Raw genomic sequence first — 19,380 nt, forward strand, 5'->3', positions numbered from 1 at the left:
GAGGTACAGCATGGGAAATAGAAATCTAAGGCAAAGACTATACAGTCGGGTTGAGAAATGGAAGAGAGACACATTGGCTCTGAGTGTGATGATTGCTCATAAAATCATTGCATCTCGGTACCAAAAGGGACCTTAAAACCCTCTAACTCCCCCGGGTACAGATGAGGAAGATTCCAATGAAGATCTCATCATGGACTAAAGGCGACCCCCATAAGCTTAATGTTGGCACTGTTGAGAGGAGAGCTGCATCTTAACCGACAAGGTTTGGCTCCGCGCAGGGAAGTTCGGGAAAGCCTTCTTGCTGTAGGGAGCAACTATCCTTGGTCCTGGTCGGTCAGTTGGGTAACCATGGTCCCCATGATTCACATTCACTGTTTTGTAGAATCTTATTACCATTACTCCTACAATGATCCTTCGTTGCTCTTGCCTTTTAATACCTACAAGAGCAAGACTCAAGCATGAGTACATACTGATATTCCTGCTGTAAAATTGTCTGACTGCTGTTTGTCTGCCACTTGATCTTACTGGCTTGCGTAGAAGAGAAAAGGAGAAGAACTCGTCCATTCCATCCAGCAAGACCCTTCTGCCGAACACGGAGCTGCTCTTTCCTCCTTTCTTTCAAGGGGTGCATCTCCCCAGAGTTTGAGCCCTTTCTGCCACGTGGTTCTGTGTTCCCCGAGCTCATTCACTGTATAACCTTTAAGGAGGCACGTTCCATCAGAAAACAAGGGGATTACGCAGAAACGATATGAGTGCGTGACATTGAGGCGGCTCGTAGAAAATGCCCGTATGTTGCCGATCGTTATGGCAAAGGGAAATCTTCCAATCCCTGCCTATACCTGGGGGGCCTTACCGGACCCTGGTGTGTTTGAGAGCACTCCGGTCTAGCAACTTGCCTTTGTGTTCCAGCAGAGAACTCTTCCCACTGGCCCCACTCAGCAGACCCAGCTTCCACCTTAGAAGCTCTTTGGGTGTTCTCTGGTAAGGCCCAAGTGCCATTCCATCCTGGGTTTCTTATTTTTCTTAATTTTTTTTTTTACAGTCCGTATTTGGCAAATTTGTATACTTTTACCTGTTTCTTTTTTCCCCCTATGGAATCTCCACTAATCTCATCCTTCATGTCTCCATTTAAATGACACTCTTGTGGGGGCATCCTGACCACCTATATTTGGTTAAATCCTCTTGCTGAATGCTCTTTATAGCACCCTGAATTACTGCTTTCTTAAGTGTCTGCCATCTGTCCAGAACATAAGCTGGGCAAGGACCTGGTCTGTCTTGCGTACTGTTTTATCCCCAGTTCTTGGCACAGTGTCTACGCGAGGTATTCCATAATTTGTTAAATTAAATTGAATTTTATTCTCTTTTATCCCACTTTGTTTCTATTCTTTGCAACCAAAGACAAGCTAGAGAGAATACATTTAAATCAGGATTAGAATGCACAGGGAGAAGGAGGAAATGAACTTGAATTTGGAAAATTACATTTTGGCATGAAATAGGTTCTAAGTTTGGCAAATGATTTTCCTTCTGGGTAATCAGGAGCTTGCCTATGGACCCACGGGGCCATTTGCAGAAAAGTAACCTCCTGTGGTTTTTTCTAGAAACTTTGCCCAGTGCCCTGGCATGAGGCATGAGGCACATTTTCCCAGCTTGCCTGGTAGAGATACAATGAAGATACTATGAAGATCGGTCTGGACGTAGCAGAGAAGGGGGGAAAGTTTCAGAACTTAAGGCAGAAGATTTCTGAGTGAGTAAACTTACTAGAAGTTTGTCATTCTCTGGCCATTTTCATTGAGCCTGTACTCGTTCCCCTTGTGCTACTTCCTCCTTAGGCAAGTGTGTCTTGCTCGTTGTTGCTTTTTCCTTTTCCAGGCCCGTCAACAAGTCGTACCCCAAGTTGTATCCTTGATCCTCTGTTGTTTGTAAGTATTTTCTTTCTAGGAGATGGATTTGACTTTCAGCCCTTCAACTCTGGTTCTCGGGACAATCTCCATATCCATCTCCGAGTGTTTCTGGGCAGAACCATCTGTTACCGTCCCCGCCTGTTAGGTATCATCACTTGGGTATCTAATTGTCACCACAAACAAATAAGCCTCTGTAAGCCTTGTCTTTTCTACCTGGACATTCTCACCTGGCAAGGGTGCCACATTTCCGTCACAGACCACTCGAGTCTTTGAGTCTCCCTGTGCCTTGCCTGTGTCTGCACCTACCTCTACCCCAGCCTCATGGTTTTCCAGATCCCATTGGTTTTTCCTTGACAGTGGCTCTGGCATCCATTCCCTCCTTTCTCCCCACAACCCAGCTCCTCTTTTTGCTCCAGGGCCCTGTACTCTCTAGAATCCAGCCATCTGTCCTGAATTCCAAGGGTTCTTATGGTGCCCAGCATTGCCACATTCTTTTTTGTTTTCCTGTTTGTTTGGTTTTTTAAATTTTAATGTCTCATTTTCCCAATAAGTAATTAGTTTCTTGAGGGCAGAGATGAGGAATGGTTTGTCTTCCTGTCTCTAGCAATTGGCATAGAGCTGCGTCGCTGTGGGTCAAGTTCACTGATGACAGTGACGGTGAATCAGAGGACTCCTCTTGGTCAGCTTTGTGTAGACTGCACCCGTAGGACACCAGTACCTTAACTAGAAATGGCAAAGCACAAGATATGAAGCAGAGGGGGGATTAGGTTAACCCAAGAGAGCGGTGTTGTGACTTCCAATGAATAGAGGCAACTCCAAAATATGGAAGATGAGTTCCTTTTGAGCATTGGGGGGAAAAAAAAATCAGTGCCTCCTTTGGTATCGTTCTTCATTGTTGGAAATTTTTTTTTCCTGCTCATTATCTCATGTGAACCTTCAGCAAGCTGTGGAGACGTATCGTATTGCCATTTTGTAGGAGAGAAAACAGAAACTTGGGAATCTGGTTTGACCTGAGGCCATAGATCCCCAAGGCGGCAGAAGCACATCTCCGGCCCCGATCTTCTGGTTCCAGGTAAAAATCAGCTCAAGTAAGGACACTGAGTTAACACCAGGAAGATGTACTTCCCGCTCTTGTCCTAAAGAAGTTTGCATTTTCGTGAGAAGTAGAGGAGTAAACAAATTAACTCCAAGGTCTGAATTGAGTTAAGGGTGAATAAGGACACAAACACAATGGTGTGGGCTCATGAAGGTAGGAGTGATTAATTCAGTCTTTGTGCTGAGCAACAGCTGCTCTGGGAAGCTTTCCGTCAGTGAGTGGTTATGAGGTGTGGATGAAAGCAGGTGTGGGCGTCTGTAGAAAACAGAATGGCGGGGAGGAGAGAGACAGTACCATCTCCGTATGTTCTTTGGCAGCAGGAGCCAGGGAGTGGCAAAGGTGGAGGGTGGATGGTGACCACTTTGGGTAGTTCAACATTCTAGGTAGGAGGGGAAGGTCCCTAAACCTTTCTGCCCCAACTGGCTTTATTGATTTCCTCAAGCTCTTGGTGTAGCCTAGTGTTCCTGTGGGCGGCTGCAGCTTTGACGACATTGCAGGCTGACTGTGAGAAGACTGAGCTTGTCTCTGTGCAAAGCTCAAGAATCTGGAAAGATGGTGCCATGTCGTCAGCCTACCAGCCTTGCTCCAGTGTCCTCTGCTTATTTTTTGAACTTCCTACGATTTTCTAAATACTCCCCCCAAATGTGTTCTCCCTACCTCCTTTACTTTTCAACCGTTGTGAACCTTCTTAAGTTTTTATTTAGCTGATGCTTATTCCAGAGTTGACAGTATGATAGTCTTGTGTGGATTTTGGAATAGGTTTATTCTGTGTGTTTTTAATTCATTTACACATAACCCATCAAAATGCCCCCCCTTTTTAGTGAAGTAGTTAATGGCTAAGACATTTTTTAAAAAGATTTTATTTATTTATTTGACAGACAGAGATCACAAGTAGGCAGAGAGGCAGGCAGAGAGAGAGAGAGAGAGAGAGAGGAGGAAACAGGTTCCCCGCAGAGCAGAGAGCCAGATGTGGGGCTCAATTCCAGGACCCTGGGATCATGACCTGAAGGCAGAGGCTTTAACCCACGGAGCCACCCAGGCGCCCCTGGCTAAGGCATTTTCGTCAGCTTTTGAGTTGGCCTCTTTAAACATTTTCTCTTTTCATTAGTTGTGTGAAACCATTCTAGAAACTTGGCGTGTGCCAAAGTTAAAAGGCCCCTTGGAGCATCTTTATGATTGCTTTCATTCCTCTTCCCCTTCTGTCTCATGCTTACAGATTATCCATCTAGACACGGTGACCGAATCGTCCTCTCTGCTGACCACTTACCCTCGGCTCACCTCCTCCCTCTTTCAGCATTAGACAGGGCAAATGAATTCTAACCCCCGCATCTCCTTTCTCCACAGTTGTCAGAAATGGACTCTGGTCTGTCTCAGCTGCAGCCATCTTTGCCTCCATCCTTCTTCCCCTTGGGAAGAGCTGAGCTTTGGGCCTCTTAAGTGTTTCTACGAAGTTTCTTTTTTTACAGGTCTGCAAAACCTGCACATGATTTCTAGAGTCTTGATAATTTTAGGGGATGTTCCATGTCCCACCAGGTCAGCCTTCCCACCAATTTCCTTTAGACCCCTTGCTGCTGTCAGTCTCACTACACAGCTGTAAGGGCATTTGAAGACCTCTGCCCCCCCCCCCCCCGACCATGTGGTGAGGAGAAACTGGTGGACTCTGATGGGGTGGTCTTGCTTTGCATATGAAGGCCCAGAGGATAAGGAGACCCATGTGCCTAATTCCTGAGTACATGCAGGTACATTCTGCTTTCTCCCTAAGAAAATGTTATCTGCTTTCCTTTGGCTTACTCAGAGAGCATCAGGCAACTCCAGTGAAGGCAGGAAAGGAAAGGGAGGGAACAGCAACGAAAACCCACTGGGCATTCCACAAATGGTAACGCACTTCATCCTCACAGAAATCTTCAGGGGCGAACACTTACTAGCCCCGCTTCATGGAAGAGGAAATTGAAACGAGGAAAGTGTTGGTGACCTGTTTGAGATAGCTCCACGAGTCAATGGTAGAGAGCCTTTTCTTTCCCCTACTCCAGATTACCAGCCAAGTGGCAGGAATGTGAGCCTATGGGAATCTCTGGGGCATGGGTGATTTTACGATTTTTCCCAGGAAACTCAGCTAAAACCACCCAGTCGTCCCATGGAGTCTGCTAGGTTATCTGAGTACTTCTGCTCCGTGTCTTTGTATGTGTTGTGTTCGACCCTTTGAAGCTCTCAGCGGATATATAGGTCACACATTCCTGGAACATAAATCAGTCAAGCAAGCAGCTTAGAGATTCTTATCCACTCAGACCTTTGGCCCTCGCCCGTGTCCACAGGAAATGTGAATGTGGAGAGTCAATTTGGGGACTGGGTATGTTGGAAGAATGGAAGAGAAGCCCATAGGAGATGCATAGGAACAGACACTGTTCTTCAGGGATTCGGCCCTGAAGTTCAAGTCAAGCTGTAGTTGGAAGGGACAGGCTTCTGCCACAAAGGAGGATTTATACAGAGGAGATGTGCCTGGACTGTGCCTCTCCTTGGCCCAGACACAGTCACATGCACAAGGTTACAGTTTCCAGAATCAGCATAGCCGGAAAACGTTCTGTTGAGCCTGCCGAATGTTCTGTATCATCCCACACACCCTGGGTTGTCCCAGGGCACACCGACTGCTGATGTGCTCAGATTTTCGAATCCAAAACCCGATTCTCAAAACAGCTAGTCACATGGCAGGGAACCACTTGTAGGTACACAATACACACAGTTAATGTGATATCCGTCCTGCAGCAAAGCATTGGTGAGGGGGACTGGTTGAAGGAAAACAATGATTAGAAAACGCATTTATTGTGGTTATGTTTACTCTCTGTTTGTCAATTAAAAAATGTGTTTGTTTAAACAATGTCCTTGGTTTAGGGCAGTCATTCCTCGGTGGCAGATACCGTGCTTGAATTTCACAAGTGTATGTAAATGATCTAGCCGAGCAGGGCAGCTGTCTTCAGTCAACATTTTCACATAGTGATGATTCTCAGGGAAAGGGAAAGACCTACTTAATACACAGCACTATACACCGTCCGCCTTCTCAGCGACCGCAGTGCCCCCTAACAAATGTGTTAATTGCAAGCTTTTCCCTACTATTTTAAAAACCTACATTGGGTTTTAAGCCAAAATATAAAAATGTGGCTGGACAATCACATAGTACTTTTGGGGGAATATGAAATGGGAGTTGCCAGTGCTTTGAGACATTAAAGCTCGGGGCTGGTGTTGTTTTGTTGGGAATTGGGTCATATAATAAAACAAGAAAAGATGCCAAACAGCTGGCTGAAATGCATTTTATCTCACTTTTCTGCTCCCCGTGGGTTTGCCTTTTGGGAGACTCAGTGCTCCAAAGCATGCACATTTCCTACCCTGACTTCTGCAGGCCAAGCTCCTTCCTTCCAAGGACGCACAACTCAACACATTGCTCCACTGCAGTCCTATACTTACTAACAAGGGAGGTCCTCCTGAAAACCCCAAACATGTATGCTCATCCCAGCCATCCTGTGTGCACCTCCAACATCACGCGGTGCTCCCAGCCAGCAAGTAAAATGCAGCTTTGTCCTTGAACTTGCCTCAGAGGTCAGGTCAGGATGCTGGCAACTATAGGTTTCTGTAAAGGACAGTGCCTTAGATCACTGTCATTCCTTAGAACTTTGTGTTTTTCTTCTTTAGGTAAGCTCTACGCCCAACATGGGGCTTGAATTCATCACCCCGAGATCAAGATTCATGTGCTCTACTGATTGAGCCCGCCAGGTGCCCTTGTTTGCTTTGTTTTTGATGAAGGTTTTTTGCTGGGTTTAAGCATCAGAACCAAATTGCGTCAATGTCCAAAAGCCATTTATCTGTTGTCTGAATGTGGTCAACACACAATGTTATGTTAGTTTCAGGTGTACAACATTGTGATTTGACAAGGTTGCACATTATACTGTATTCACCACAAGGAGAACCACCCTCTGTCCCCATACATAGTTATTACGGTATCATTGACTCTCTTCCCCTTGCTGTGCCTTTGATCCCATGACTTATTCATTCCATAACTAGAAGCCTCTACCTCCCACTCTCCTGCACCCATTCTGTCCATTCCCCAATCCCCCACCCCTATGGCCACCCTTGGTTTGTTCTATTTCTAGGTCTGATTCTGCTTTTAATTAATTTTTTTTTTTAGATTTTACTCATGAATGTAGTCGTGTGGGTTTTTTTTTTTTCTCAGTCCGATTTATTTCATTTAACATAATCCTCTCTAGGTTCATCTGTGTTGTCTCAAAAAGCATGATCTCATCCTTTTTAATGGCTGCATAATATTCCATCATGTATATGTATTTATATAGCCCACATCTTCCTTATCCTCTCATTTATTGATTGACACTTAGGTTGCTTCCATATGTTGGCTGTTTTAAATAATGCTACAGTAAATATAGGGTGGTATGTATCTTTTTGAATTGATATTTTATACCTAATAGTAGAATTACTAGATCATATGGTATTTCTATTTTTAATTTTTGGAAGAGCCTCCATACTACTTTTACAATGGCTGTGCTAATTTGCATTCCCATCAGTGGTGCATGAGTGTTCCTCCAAAGCCATTTTTAAATAACAGCAATTGATTCCAACCTACCAGAAGGTAGGATCCTCAAAAGAACAGTTTTCCGTGAATTGATCTATAAGGTTAGGTAATTTGAACCAAAACTTTAGTGGGATTTGGTTTTTTCGAGACTAACAAGTTGGTGCTAAAATTCAGCTGGAAAAATAAAGTAATGACAATAGCCAAGAAAATTCTGTAAAAAAGAATAGAGAAGGGGACTTGTTCTCCCAGATAACAAAACTCCCTTTAAAAACCACAATAATTAAAGTGGAGTGGTCAGCCTGTATATTAGTTCAGTAGGTTAGAAGAATCCAGTACATCATATAACCTAATTATTTTTAGGGCCCCATATGACCCAGTGTATGTCCAGAATCATATTCAAAGACAATAAAAATCTGGTCACAGAAGCCTGGAGCTTGAAGTTCTTTAGATCTTCTGAAAGGGTATATTCATGGATTATATACAGTATACACCCTAAATGGTTTTCAGAAATCTTCTCTAATAGCCACTCCTCTCCCCAAAGTTGCAGACTCACAGCAGTCTCTAGAAATGTACCCCTTTCTCTGATTTCCTAACCCTTGTCTCCCCGTCTCCCATCGTCCCCTCACACCCACTACCTTCATGTAGCAGTGGGTGATCACCTCCCCAGAAGGCAGCCCTTGGGGGAACGGTAGTGCTGCTTTTCTAGAGAGCAGGAGAGTCTCAGAACTCTGGTGACTAGAAGCCCCTAGCAGACTCCCAGAATTCCCAGAATGAACAAAACTTCCCAGTCTCATTTCTTTGGGAACTTAGTGAATCTTAAAGGTAGCATTTGAAGTCACTAGACTGGTCAGTAGGTGGTGTTGACATTGTTGGCTACCCCTTTAGAGGAAAAAGGTGACGCATTGATACTTCCCCAAATGAACACTTGGGAAATACAGGTCTCAAGAGATTAGATTTGGAGCATCTGTACGTTTCTGCTAATACATGGGGATAGTGATGGAAGTTTAGCTCTAAGGCCTAGGGTTGACGGTGGTGAGAGGAGACTTTGACTTTATATAGTTACAAATTGTTTTAAATTTCTTTTATAACAGATTGTGTTACTTTTATAATAAAAATGAAAGAGCATTTTCATTTTCTTTGGGTAAATGCCTGGTAATGGAATTATTGGGTCGTATCTGGGTAGTTCTATTTTTAATTTTTGGGGGGACCCTCCATCCTGTTTTCCACAGTGGCTGTATGGGTTGACACCTCCAGCAGTAGTGCACGAGGGTTCCCTTTTCCCACATCCTTGCCACCACTTGTTATTTCATGTCTTTTTGATTCTAGCATTTCCTGTTGAAAGAAGATGTGACATATATATACACAGATGCAGACAGACAGACACACTTGCAATGGAGTATTACTCAGCCTTAAAAAAGAGTGGGATTGGGGCGCCTGGGTGGCTCAGTGGGTTAAAGCCTCTGCCTTCGGCTCAGGTCATGATCCCAGGGTTCTGGGATCGAGCCCCGTATTGGGCTCTCTGCTCAGTGGGGAGCCTGCTTCCTCCCCTCTCTCTCTGCCTGCCTCTCTGCCTACTTGTGATCTCTGTCTATCAAATAAATAAATAAATATCTTTAAAAAAAAAAAGAGTGGGATCTTGCCATTCGAGATAGCATAGATGGATCTAGAAGGTATTACGCTAAGTGAAATAAGTCAGAATGAGAAAGACAAATACCATGTAGTTGCACTTATATGTTGAACCAAAAAGAAAAAAAAAGAAAGAAAGAAAAACCTTAAAGCAAATGTGCAAACAAACAAATTACAGAATCAGATCTATAAATAGAGAACAAACCTTTGGTTGCCAGAGGGGAGAGTGTGGGAGGTACAGGCTTCTACTTATGGAAGGAATAGGTCATGGGAATAAAGGGCACAGCATAGGGAATACAGTCCATGGAACTGTCATAGCATTGCACGGTGACAACACTACAAGCTAGCATAATGTATTTTGAATCACCATGTGGTATGCCTGAAACTCATGTAACAGTGTTTCAACTATGCTCAAATTTTTAAAACAAATGTGTTTAAGCACCCCAAAACTTGGGGTGCCTGGGTGGCTCAGTGGGTTAAGCCTCTGCCTTCAGCTCAGGTCATGGTCTCAGGGTCCTGGGATCGAGCCCCGCATCGGGCTCTCTGCTCAGCAGGGAGCCTGCTTCCCCCACCCCCGCCTGCCTCTCTGCCGACTTGTGATCTTTCTCTCTCTGTCAAATAAATAAATAAAATCTTTAAAAAAAAAAAGCCACCCCAAAACAAAATAGCAATCAAAGTACTTAATTACCCTTTGGGGGTTTTAAATTTATTTTTACCTTATATTCAGTAAAAGTTCACTATTTTAGTATATAGTAGCAAGTTCTGACAAATGCATCAAATTGTCTAACCCAGAGCCACAGTCAAGATACAAACCAGCCTCGTCACCGGATGGTAGCTACACTTGTGGTGAGCGTAGTGTAAGATGAAAAGTCGCCCAGTCACTCTGTTGTACACCTGAAACTGATGTGACATTGTATGTCAACTGCACTTCAATAATAATAATATAAAAAAAAAACCCAGCCTTGTCACCCCCAATTGTCTTTTATTGCCTCCTTATAGTCAAAATCTTCCTCTGCCCTTAATCTCTGGAAGCCACTGATTTCTAGGTGTCTTCTCCATCTCGAGTTTTGCCTTCTCCAGAATGTCTTATAAATGGATTTCTATAGCTTTGGAGTCTGGCTTCCTTCACTTAGCATAATGCATTTGAAATTCATCCTTGATGCTGTGTGTATCAACACTTTCTTCCCTTATTATTCCTGAATAGTATTCCATGATTCCATTGGAGTTTGTCCCTCCATCCCAGTGGCGGGCTGTTGGATTGTTTCATTTCTGATAATGACTAATAGTGCCACTATAAACATTTGGACCTAGGCTTTTATGTGAGGGGAGGGGCAGAGGGAGAGAGAGAGAATCCCAAACAGACTCCACACTGAGTGTGGAGCCCCAACCGGGGCTTGATCCCAGGTCCCTGAGATCATGACCTGAGCCCACATCAAGAGCCGGCCGCTTAACCAACTGAATCACCCAGTTGCCCTTTGTCATAGTTTTAATATACATTTCCTCAATGGCTAATCATGCTAAGCAGCTTTCCATGTACTTATATACTATCTGTGTATCCACTTTGGTGAAGTATCTGCTCGAAATCTTTGTTCAGGGAAGCCTGGGTGGCTCGGTCAGTTCAGCATCTGCCTTTGGCTCAGGTCATGATCCCAAGATCCTGGGATCAAGTCCCACACTGGGCTCCTTGCTTGGTGGAGAGCCTGCTGCTCCTCCTGCTTGTGCTTTCCCTTTCTCTCTCTGACACATAAATAAATAAATAGAATCTTTTAAAAAAAAGTGTTCATTTTCTTATGGAGTGATTTTTTAAATTGCTAAACTTTGAGAAGTTTTTTTTTTTTTTAAAGTATATTTTGGATACAAGTCATTTGTCAGGTGTATGATTTGCAAATATTTTCTCCCAGTCTGTAGCTTATATTTCTGTTTTCTTGGTAGTATCTTTTGCCAAGTAAAAGTTGTTATGTTTGATGGAGACCAGCTTTTGACCTTTTTCCTTACTGTGACATTCTTTGGGTGTCATAGCTAAGAACTCCCTGCCTAACCCAAAGTCACAAAGATTGTTCTCCTATGTTTTCTTCTAAAAGTTTTATAAGTTTGTATTTACTTGGATCTATGATCCATTTTCAGTTTTTAAAGTAAGTTATGAGTTCTAGGTTACTTTTTTTTTTTTTTTTTTTTTTGCATATGGATATCTAGTCATTCCAGGACCACTTGTTAAAGACCATCATTTCTCCACATTATACAGTTTTTATTTTAAAAGAATGTGATTCTGTCTAGCATGAGAACTCAAACATCTTCTATCATGAAAGGAGAAAATTCCTTGGACCCACTGGCTCAGGGGTGGCTGAGAGAGAGTCCCCTTTGCTCAGAACAGACAATATTTGTTTTACTAGCAGTGTCATAAAACCAAACATAATTTATACTCCATTGCTGGGATTTCTAGGTTGTTGAGGGTTTTTGTTTGTTTGGCCCAGCTTTTAGAAGAAATTTTAACCATTTATGGGCACGAAAATTCTTTTTTTGACAAATTGGATGTATACTAAAACTTAACAATGAGAACAAAACTGAAGTTTGTTTAGTCTAACTTTTCCTTTTTTGAATTAGAAAAAATAATACATGCTTAACGTAAAATCTAAATACAGGTGACCCTTGAATAATACGAATTTCAACTGCATGGTCCACTTAGCTACAGATTTTTTTCAATAAACAGAGTACAATACTGCAAATGTATTTCCTTTTTCTTACAGTTTTCTTAATAACATTTTTCTCTAGCTTACTTCACTGTAAGAATACAGTATACTGAAATACAATAACATAAAAAATATGTGTTCACTGTTTATCGGTAAGGCCCCTGATCACTGGCAAGCTATTAGCAGTTACATTTATGGAGAGTCAGAATTTATACATGGATTTTCAACTGCTATGTCAGTGCCCTAACCCCCCATTGCTCAAAGGTCAGCTGTACTACAGAAGAATCATCTAGAAATTGGGATACATGGCATAGTGGTTTCCTATTGCTTCTCGGTTCCCTTTCCTTGGTCCTTTTGATGGGCTTCTCTCCCTTTTTATGACCTCAGATGTTGGCATACCCCAGGGCTTCATCTTTGGATCTCTTTATTTCTTTATTTTACTAGCTCTCTAGGTGATGTTGTTTAATCATGTGGTTCTGCGCACCGCATGTGCTCCCAGGAGTCAAGGCTGTGTCTCCAGCCTAAGCTCTTCTCCAAACTCCAGACCAGTACGGGTAGCTGCCTCTTCAGAACGTCTACTGCGTGTAACAGCAGCTTGTCTGACACAGAAATCTTGGGGCACCTGGGTGGTTCAGTTGGTCAAGCATCTGCCTTTGGCTCAGGTCACGATCCCAGGGTCCTGGAATCAAGTCCCATGTTGGGCTCCTTGCTCAGCGGGGAGCCTGCTTCTCCCTCTTCCTCTGCCCCTCCCTCTACTTATGCTCTCTCGAACTCTCTCTCCAAATAAATAAGTAAAATCCTTAAAAAAATAAAACAGAAATCTTGGTCCCTTCTTTGCCCCATCTTTCCTTCCTTAGCAAATGGCACCGTCATTCCTTTATATGCCAAGGCCAGAAACCCAGACCTGAGATGTCAGCTCTCAGTAGCTTGGACATGACACTCAGCATCCTGTAGGCTCTTCCACCCCTCACTGTAAAGAACACACTGAGCGGACCCCCCTCTCGCTATGCAGCTGCTCCCTGTCTGGCTCCTGCCACAGTGGTGCCTGGTCTAGAAGGCGGCCTTGCCTCCCAGCTTACTTCTCTGCTTCCACACTCACTGCTGCAGTCAGGCCCCTGCACAGCAGCCATGGGGCTCTTCAGGACAGAAAGCACATCATGTCCTTCTCCAGCTCAGATCTCGCTAATGCTGAAGAAAATCTTTGCCCTGGCCTTCAAGACCGTATGTGATCTGGCTACGGCCTATTTCTCCAAATTTTTATTTCCTGGAACATTTATTTCCCCCTCCCCCCGCCCCCACATGGTTCATTCTGCCTTTTTGCTACTCTTTGAACACAAGCCTATTCCCACTTTAGGGCTTTGCTTGAGCTGGTTCTCTGCCCCCGGGGTGCCCTTCCCAATGTTCTCCTCTCCCCTGAGTCACCCATTTACTAGAACTGTTATTTGTTCCTTGCCTTGCCTTGCCTCCCCTCTCAGAAATACCTGCCCCCTCTTTCCCTCCCCCATCTTCTCAGTCTGCTGTGTTTTTCTTCAGAGAATTTACCACTACCTGGCATCATATATTTGTTTGTTTGCTGTCTGCCTTCCCGACTGAAATGTAAGCTTCCTGAAGGTGGGACTTGATGTGGGTCACAGCTCTATCCCCAACTTCTAGAACAGAGTACAGCCCATAGTAGATGTTCAGTAAACATTTATGGCAGGATTAAATACAGGATTAGAGTCATACATATACACTACTTTTCACCCTACTTCACTCCCACACCTTCTCTGGAACTAATCACTGTTAATAGCTTGGTGACTAACTTCCTGGGCTTAAAAACAATGCATTTATGAATGCAGACACACATCCAGTTTTTTTTAAATGGAATGCAAACTGTTCCATACCTTTATTTTCGCTCAGTAGTTTACTTTAGAATTTTTTCCATTTTAGTTTATTTTTTCATGTAATCTATGTATTTATATAGGTCTTTTTAGTGCTTACATTGTAGTTCATACTATAGATATATAATTTATTTAATCATTTTCCTGTTGATATGTGGGTTGTTTTCCCTGTTTCCTTATTATAATCAAGGCTGCAGTGAATATGCTTGTCCTTAAATCTTTGTGCACATGGAAAAATTGGTCTCAAATTATAGAACCACCTGGATCAGTACTTGAGAGGTATTGCTTAATTTGTCCTTCTAAAACATTATACTGATTTACAATCTCGCCAACAATATATGAGGCCTCATTTCCCCATATCCTGGCCAATACCAGGTATTACCCCACATCCCAAATATTTTTTAATATTGGGGGAAAAAAGTTTTACTCTCTTACAAAAGAGAAAGCCTAAACTCTGGTGATTGAAAATCTTACAGGCCAGTAGATAACCAGCCACTTCCTACACTGGTAAGCTCCTAAGCTTCTGGATTCTAGGTTAGCCTGTTTCGTAAAGATAGTTCCTTTTAAAAAGAAATGTCAGAATTAAAGGAATAAAGTGATTCAAGATGAGAACTATATTGTACCTGTAAAGAAACTTTCAGATACTGTTTTCACGAGAAGACATATTTCATAATGTGTCCTGGGAGATCCAAAACCACAGGCCCAGGTTTCCTCATTTTCTTGCTGTAATTCATTCCTGGATGATTTTTTTCCCCCTGAGAAAGAATCCACAACACAAAACCTCAAACGTTGGCATTGGCTGGAGAGTTAATGAAAGACATAGCCATTGGTGATTTACTATTTGCTTGTCTGTGGTTTGTACTGGGCCTTATGAGAAGGACTCAAAGAACAAGAGAAGTTATCTATTTTAATAACTATGACTGGGGCCCAAAACAGAAGCACAGGCATGACTATGAAGACAGATGCCAACCCAGGGGAGGGAGGTACAGCCCAAGTAGCACCCGGGTGTTTCTGTGACTTGGGTTGGTTTTAATCCAAAGCTAGTGGGATCGTTGGTTACTTCACAGGCTTGCCTTTGCCCTGGTAGTGAGCTGCCAGGGCTGGGATGAGTCCCAAACGGCAACCCCTGAGTCTTCTCTATCTTTCATCAGGTGTCAAGATGGGCTTGGGATGAGAGGCACTTTTATGGCATCAGTATATCAGGGTTTGAAGAATTCCTTAAAATTACCTGCTTTTACTCGCTATATGGATGGCAAGACTGAGGCCCAGTGAGATAAAATGACTTAGATGGGTAAGGATCATCACGTTTTAAGCACGATCCTATTGAATAATGAAAAAGAAGAGCTCTTGTACTTGAACTTTAAAGACATAACAGATTCTTGGTGGAATGGTACTTCTGCCTAGAAATTCCTAAGGCAGGAGTGGCACATAACTGGCCTCCATGCCACCATACACCCCTGCAAATGCCCACAGCAGATGTCGGCAGTCAACCCCAGCTCTCTTTCCTCAACCAAGCCCTCACCCAGCCTGACAATCCTCCTTCACACAGTGCTGGAGGCAGCAGGTCAGAATGGATCTGAGTTTTTTCATGTGAGTTAAAATCTGTTTCTGTTTGCACCTCCCCTCTAATGATTGGTGTATCCCTGTGATTCCTGATGTGAAAAGACCTCTGGACGTTAAGCCAGAAGAACGTGGTTTGACTGCTGGATTTTCTTGCTCCTGGCTCTGTGATCTTGGGCAAGTCACTTAGCCTTTCACTCATTCTTGTCTCTGAAACGAAGAAGTTGAATTAAATCACCTTTAAGGTTCCTTCCAGCTCTGAAAAATGTCATGATTCAATGTCTAGAGACCTCTCAGGAGGAATTCATAGTTGCAACTATGTATTTTTATAAAGACCCAGGGGGTTTTTAGGCAGTTTGTATATTACAGAGCTATTCTGTATCCTTCCTTGTGTGTTTGTAGCTTTTTCTGATGACTTTTTGAGCTTTTTCTTTTCATCTGCTCAGACCATTGACTCATATCTCTGAAACCAGAATTTAGGGGTTTCAAGGAGAGGAGGCGGGGACATGCCCGCTCAAAACCAGACGAATTGCAGGAACCTCCTCTTACCTTCAGGGAACTTGAATTTTCTCACACTCCAGACTGAGCAATGCTCAGCTGCCCCCCCACCCCGCCAAGCAGTTCTAGGTCCTCTTCCCCTTCTTCCATTCTACCTCCTTATGATCAGGAGGCCCTACCCGCAGACGGGCGTGGGCCAGTGGTCCTCTGAGGGGCCCTGGCTCTCTTCCATCCCGGCTCCTTTCATGACCTGGCGCCCTGTTTGTCTTCCAGGCCCTGCTTCCCTTCGGGCATACCCTCTCCTCTCAGTGATCACCCGGCAGCCTGCGGTCATCTCCCACCTGGTCCCTGCCCCCCCGGGAGCTGCCCAGGCCTTGTCCTGCCACCCAGCCTCCGAGACCTCGTCCAACGAGGCCCCAGGGGGTGAGGCTCTGGGCAGCAGTGAGTCGGAGACGGAGCAGCCCACGCCGCGGCAGAAGAAGCCCCGCCGGAGCCGTACCATCTTCACCGAGCTGCAGCTCATGGGCCTGGAGAAGAAGTTCCAGAAGCAGAAGTACTTGTCCACTCCGGACAGGTGAGAACCCGGGGAAGGGACTGTCCACGGGGAAGGCCTTCGGGAAGGGGTGACACCTTTTGCTCTCGGGCCGGGATGGAGAGCCACAGGGACTCATTTAGAGAGAGGGGCAAGGACTGTTTTAGAGAGAGGTTCTACACGATGGCAGGAGTCTCACCCTTGGTGCACGTCGCAGCCTGTTCGACAGCACCCAGCCCACTGGTGCTCATCATCCTTAAGCCCCAGCTGTATCCCCATATTTAACTTAACTACTCCAGTGTGAGAATCAAAGTCAAGTTTAGTGAATAGGTTGCCCAGGCTCTGAGCTGGCAGACAGGTTTGGTTTTTAAAGCCGCTTACACGAAGGCTTAGCCGCAGTGGGGTTAGCTGTGGGATGGGGACCCGGGACCTTCTCAGGCTTCTCCCCACCCTGCAATTCCCAGCTGACTCAGGCTGCGGGCCTGGCCCTTGACTGGGAAGGCCTGGACGGATTTGGTTCAGGAGCCGCTAGATGTTGGGGTAGATTTGATGGATATTAAGTCAGAACCACTTGGCTAAGAGACGAGCAGGACCCAGATGTGGGTTTCTTCTTTAAACCCTTTTGAAATCCAGGTGAGGGGACTGTGACCCCTGATTTACTCCAAGACCTTCATCTCTCACCTCCTTTCTTTAATTTAGTATCTTAACTGCAGAATATGCAAGAATGTCTCTCTTACCTTATTCTTTCAAACTCACTCAGGGGCTCTGGAGAGGGCTGAGCTAATATGTGATCCTGTTTACTGGGAGGATATTCCAGGTCCTTTTTCTGTTCTTTTGCTCACTTCCTTGTCTGTATTAGGTTTGATCCTAGTCCTATGGAAGAGAAAGGGAAGAAAACTGTCATGCATCTCTTAAGCTAGTTAGTAGCTGTTTGACACAAATTTAAGTGAGAAAGGCGTGTACAAATCCCTCACTAAAGAGCATCTGGCTACTGATTCACTTAATTGAGCCCCCATCAGCTGGGTGCTGGGCATTTGCTGGGGGCCAGGCATGGTGTCCGAGTGTGCATCCAGAAAGTAGGAGAAAAGAGTCTTGCTGTGCAGGAGATGCTAGGGGAGGGCAGGACAACAAGTACCCACGACCCAAGGCACCGGTCCTGGTGCCGGTATGTTACCAAGGGCTGGAGGAGCCCAGAGACATTGTAGAGTATGTGTGAGATGGGGTTAAGGAAGGCATCTCAGAGGAGGCAACATTTCAGAAGAGCTTTGACTCTTATGGCCCAGAGGGAATGGCCCACAGGGGCACTGAGGCACGGCTCGCTGGGCACGCTGAGGGAACTGTAGGTTCCCGACAGTGCAAATGGGAGTGTGGCAGGAGAGGAGGCCGGAGGTGGGAAGGCTCATGTGCCTGGCCAAAGAATGCTGACTTCGTTTTCATTGGCAACCTCTAAGAGTGGGGAGGGATGTGGTCAGATTTACCTTTTAGACTCCTCATCCTGGTGGCATCCTCAGTGTCTGATCTGAGATGGAACCGATGGAGCAGGGGAGTGGGAGGAAGCCCAGGGATAGTCCCTGAAGACCTGAATTAAGGTGTTGACAGTGGGCACCGAGAAAAGGGAATAGATTGAAGAACAGTTTTGAAGGTGGCATGGACAGGCTTGACACCGGCATGAAGAAGGGAAGAGAGATCTGGGAAGCCTGTTCCTCCTGGTTTGGGTCACCGCATAGACAGGGATACCACGAACAAAGTTGCAAGGCAGGGGACAAAATGGGTTTGGTGGGGTAAGTGGGAGTCCTGTTGGGACGTGAGCCTCTGGGGGAGGCTTTGGCCAGACAGTGGAGATGCGGCTGTGAAGTGGGGAGTGACAGAAGGGATGCCCAGTTATCATCAGGTGTTTTGGTGGCCCTAGCAGGTAAAGGAGGGCCTCAGGGAGCTGGGCAGCCAGTGGAGGTGGGCGCCATTGGTTATGACTTGTGTGGTAGTAACACCCAAAGGGCTTCAGCAAGCATGGGTAAGATGTTAGGCTTATTTTCTGGAAGTCAGAGAATGTTTTAACAGAACTGTTCATTCCTCATCAAGGGACTTCCTGATACCTGCTCAGGCACCTCTCAGGTGACCTACGCAGGACTGATTCACTTGCCTGGGGAGAAGGACACCATCTGGCTGGCATGGGAGCTGCCGCCTTCGCCCGCCCTCTCCCGTGCTCCTCGCCTCCCTACGTGACCAGGGCCATGGGCACTGCCTCCTCCCACAGCTTTCTCCCTCTGCCCTTTTGTTTGTTTCTCCAGTTTCCTGGGTGACCCCATTTAAGCGAACACGCAGGGAAGTGCGAATTTGTAACGGTGGCAGGTAATGAGAGAAAGCCGCTGACAGCGAAGTGCCTTTCTGTAGCCAGAGTGAGTCAGGGGTGCATTTTTCCCAAGTGAGCTAACACCAGTTGCTAATGCGGAGCCGTGAAGTGAGCCTGCCATTGACTCATGCACCTGATGGCCTCAGGTGAACCGGGCTGCCAGGCGCGGTGGGAGCCGGGGAGACCAGAAGCCTGTGGGACAGCCCCCTGGAGTTTTGCTTCCCAATGAACGGCTGCTTGGGAAGCAATGCTTCATTAGTGGGGAGGGCTGCGTGCTCTCAGCGCAGGGAATTTACTAGCTTCGGTCTGTTAATCACTTTCAATAAAACTGTTAGCTTCCAGTCGCCCTTTCCCTGGGACAACCGGAGATATGTGAATTGCCGATGTGAGACAGGTTCTGAGGTTTTGGGGGAAGGAAGACTGTTTTTATTATTGGAGATTGCAATCGTGCCCTCTGGTCAGAGCAGGGGAGCTGGGCAGCTGCAGTGCCAGCAAGCGGCACCTGGAACCTTCATTGCCAATACCCGCTGGTCTTGCTCATGGTCAGATGTTGGGGAAAGAAAGTTGTGGCCGAGAACGCGTTCTCGGGCATCCCCGTGGCTCAGGCTTGTGGGTGGGAAGGTTTGTGTGACAGGAGGAACCTCAGAGCCACAGACTGTAATCTTCAGAAACCTTGG

At 45.3% G+C, this 19,380-nt stretch overlaps 1 protein-coding gene across 1 annotated transcript in view; it reads left to right on the top strand.

The window, feature by feature from the left end:
- Window positions 1–19,380, top strand: part of BARX2 (BARX homeobox 2) — a 74,513-nt gene that overhangs the window by 43,513 nt on the left and 11,620 nt on the right. The window contains exon 2 of the mRNA XM_047693985.1: window positions 16,095–16,395. Coding sequence (XP_047549941.1) covers window positions 16,095–16,395 — 301 coding nt within the window. The remainder of the gene's footprint in view (window positions 1–16,094; window positions 16,396–19,380) is intronic.

Source organism: Lutra lutra, chromosome 10 (assembly GCF_902655055.1).
Source record: "Lutra lutra chromosome 10, mLutLut1.2, whole genome shotgun sequence".
NCBI classification, from domain to species: Eukaryota; Metazoa; Chordata; class Mammalia; order Carnivora; family Mustelidae; genus Lutra; species Lutra lutra.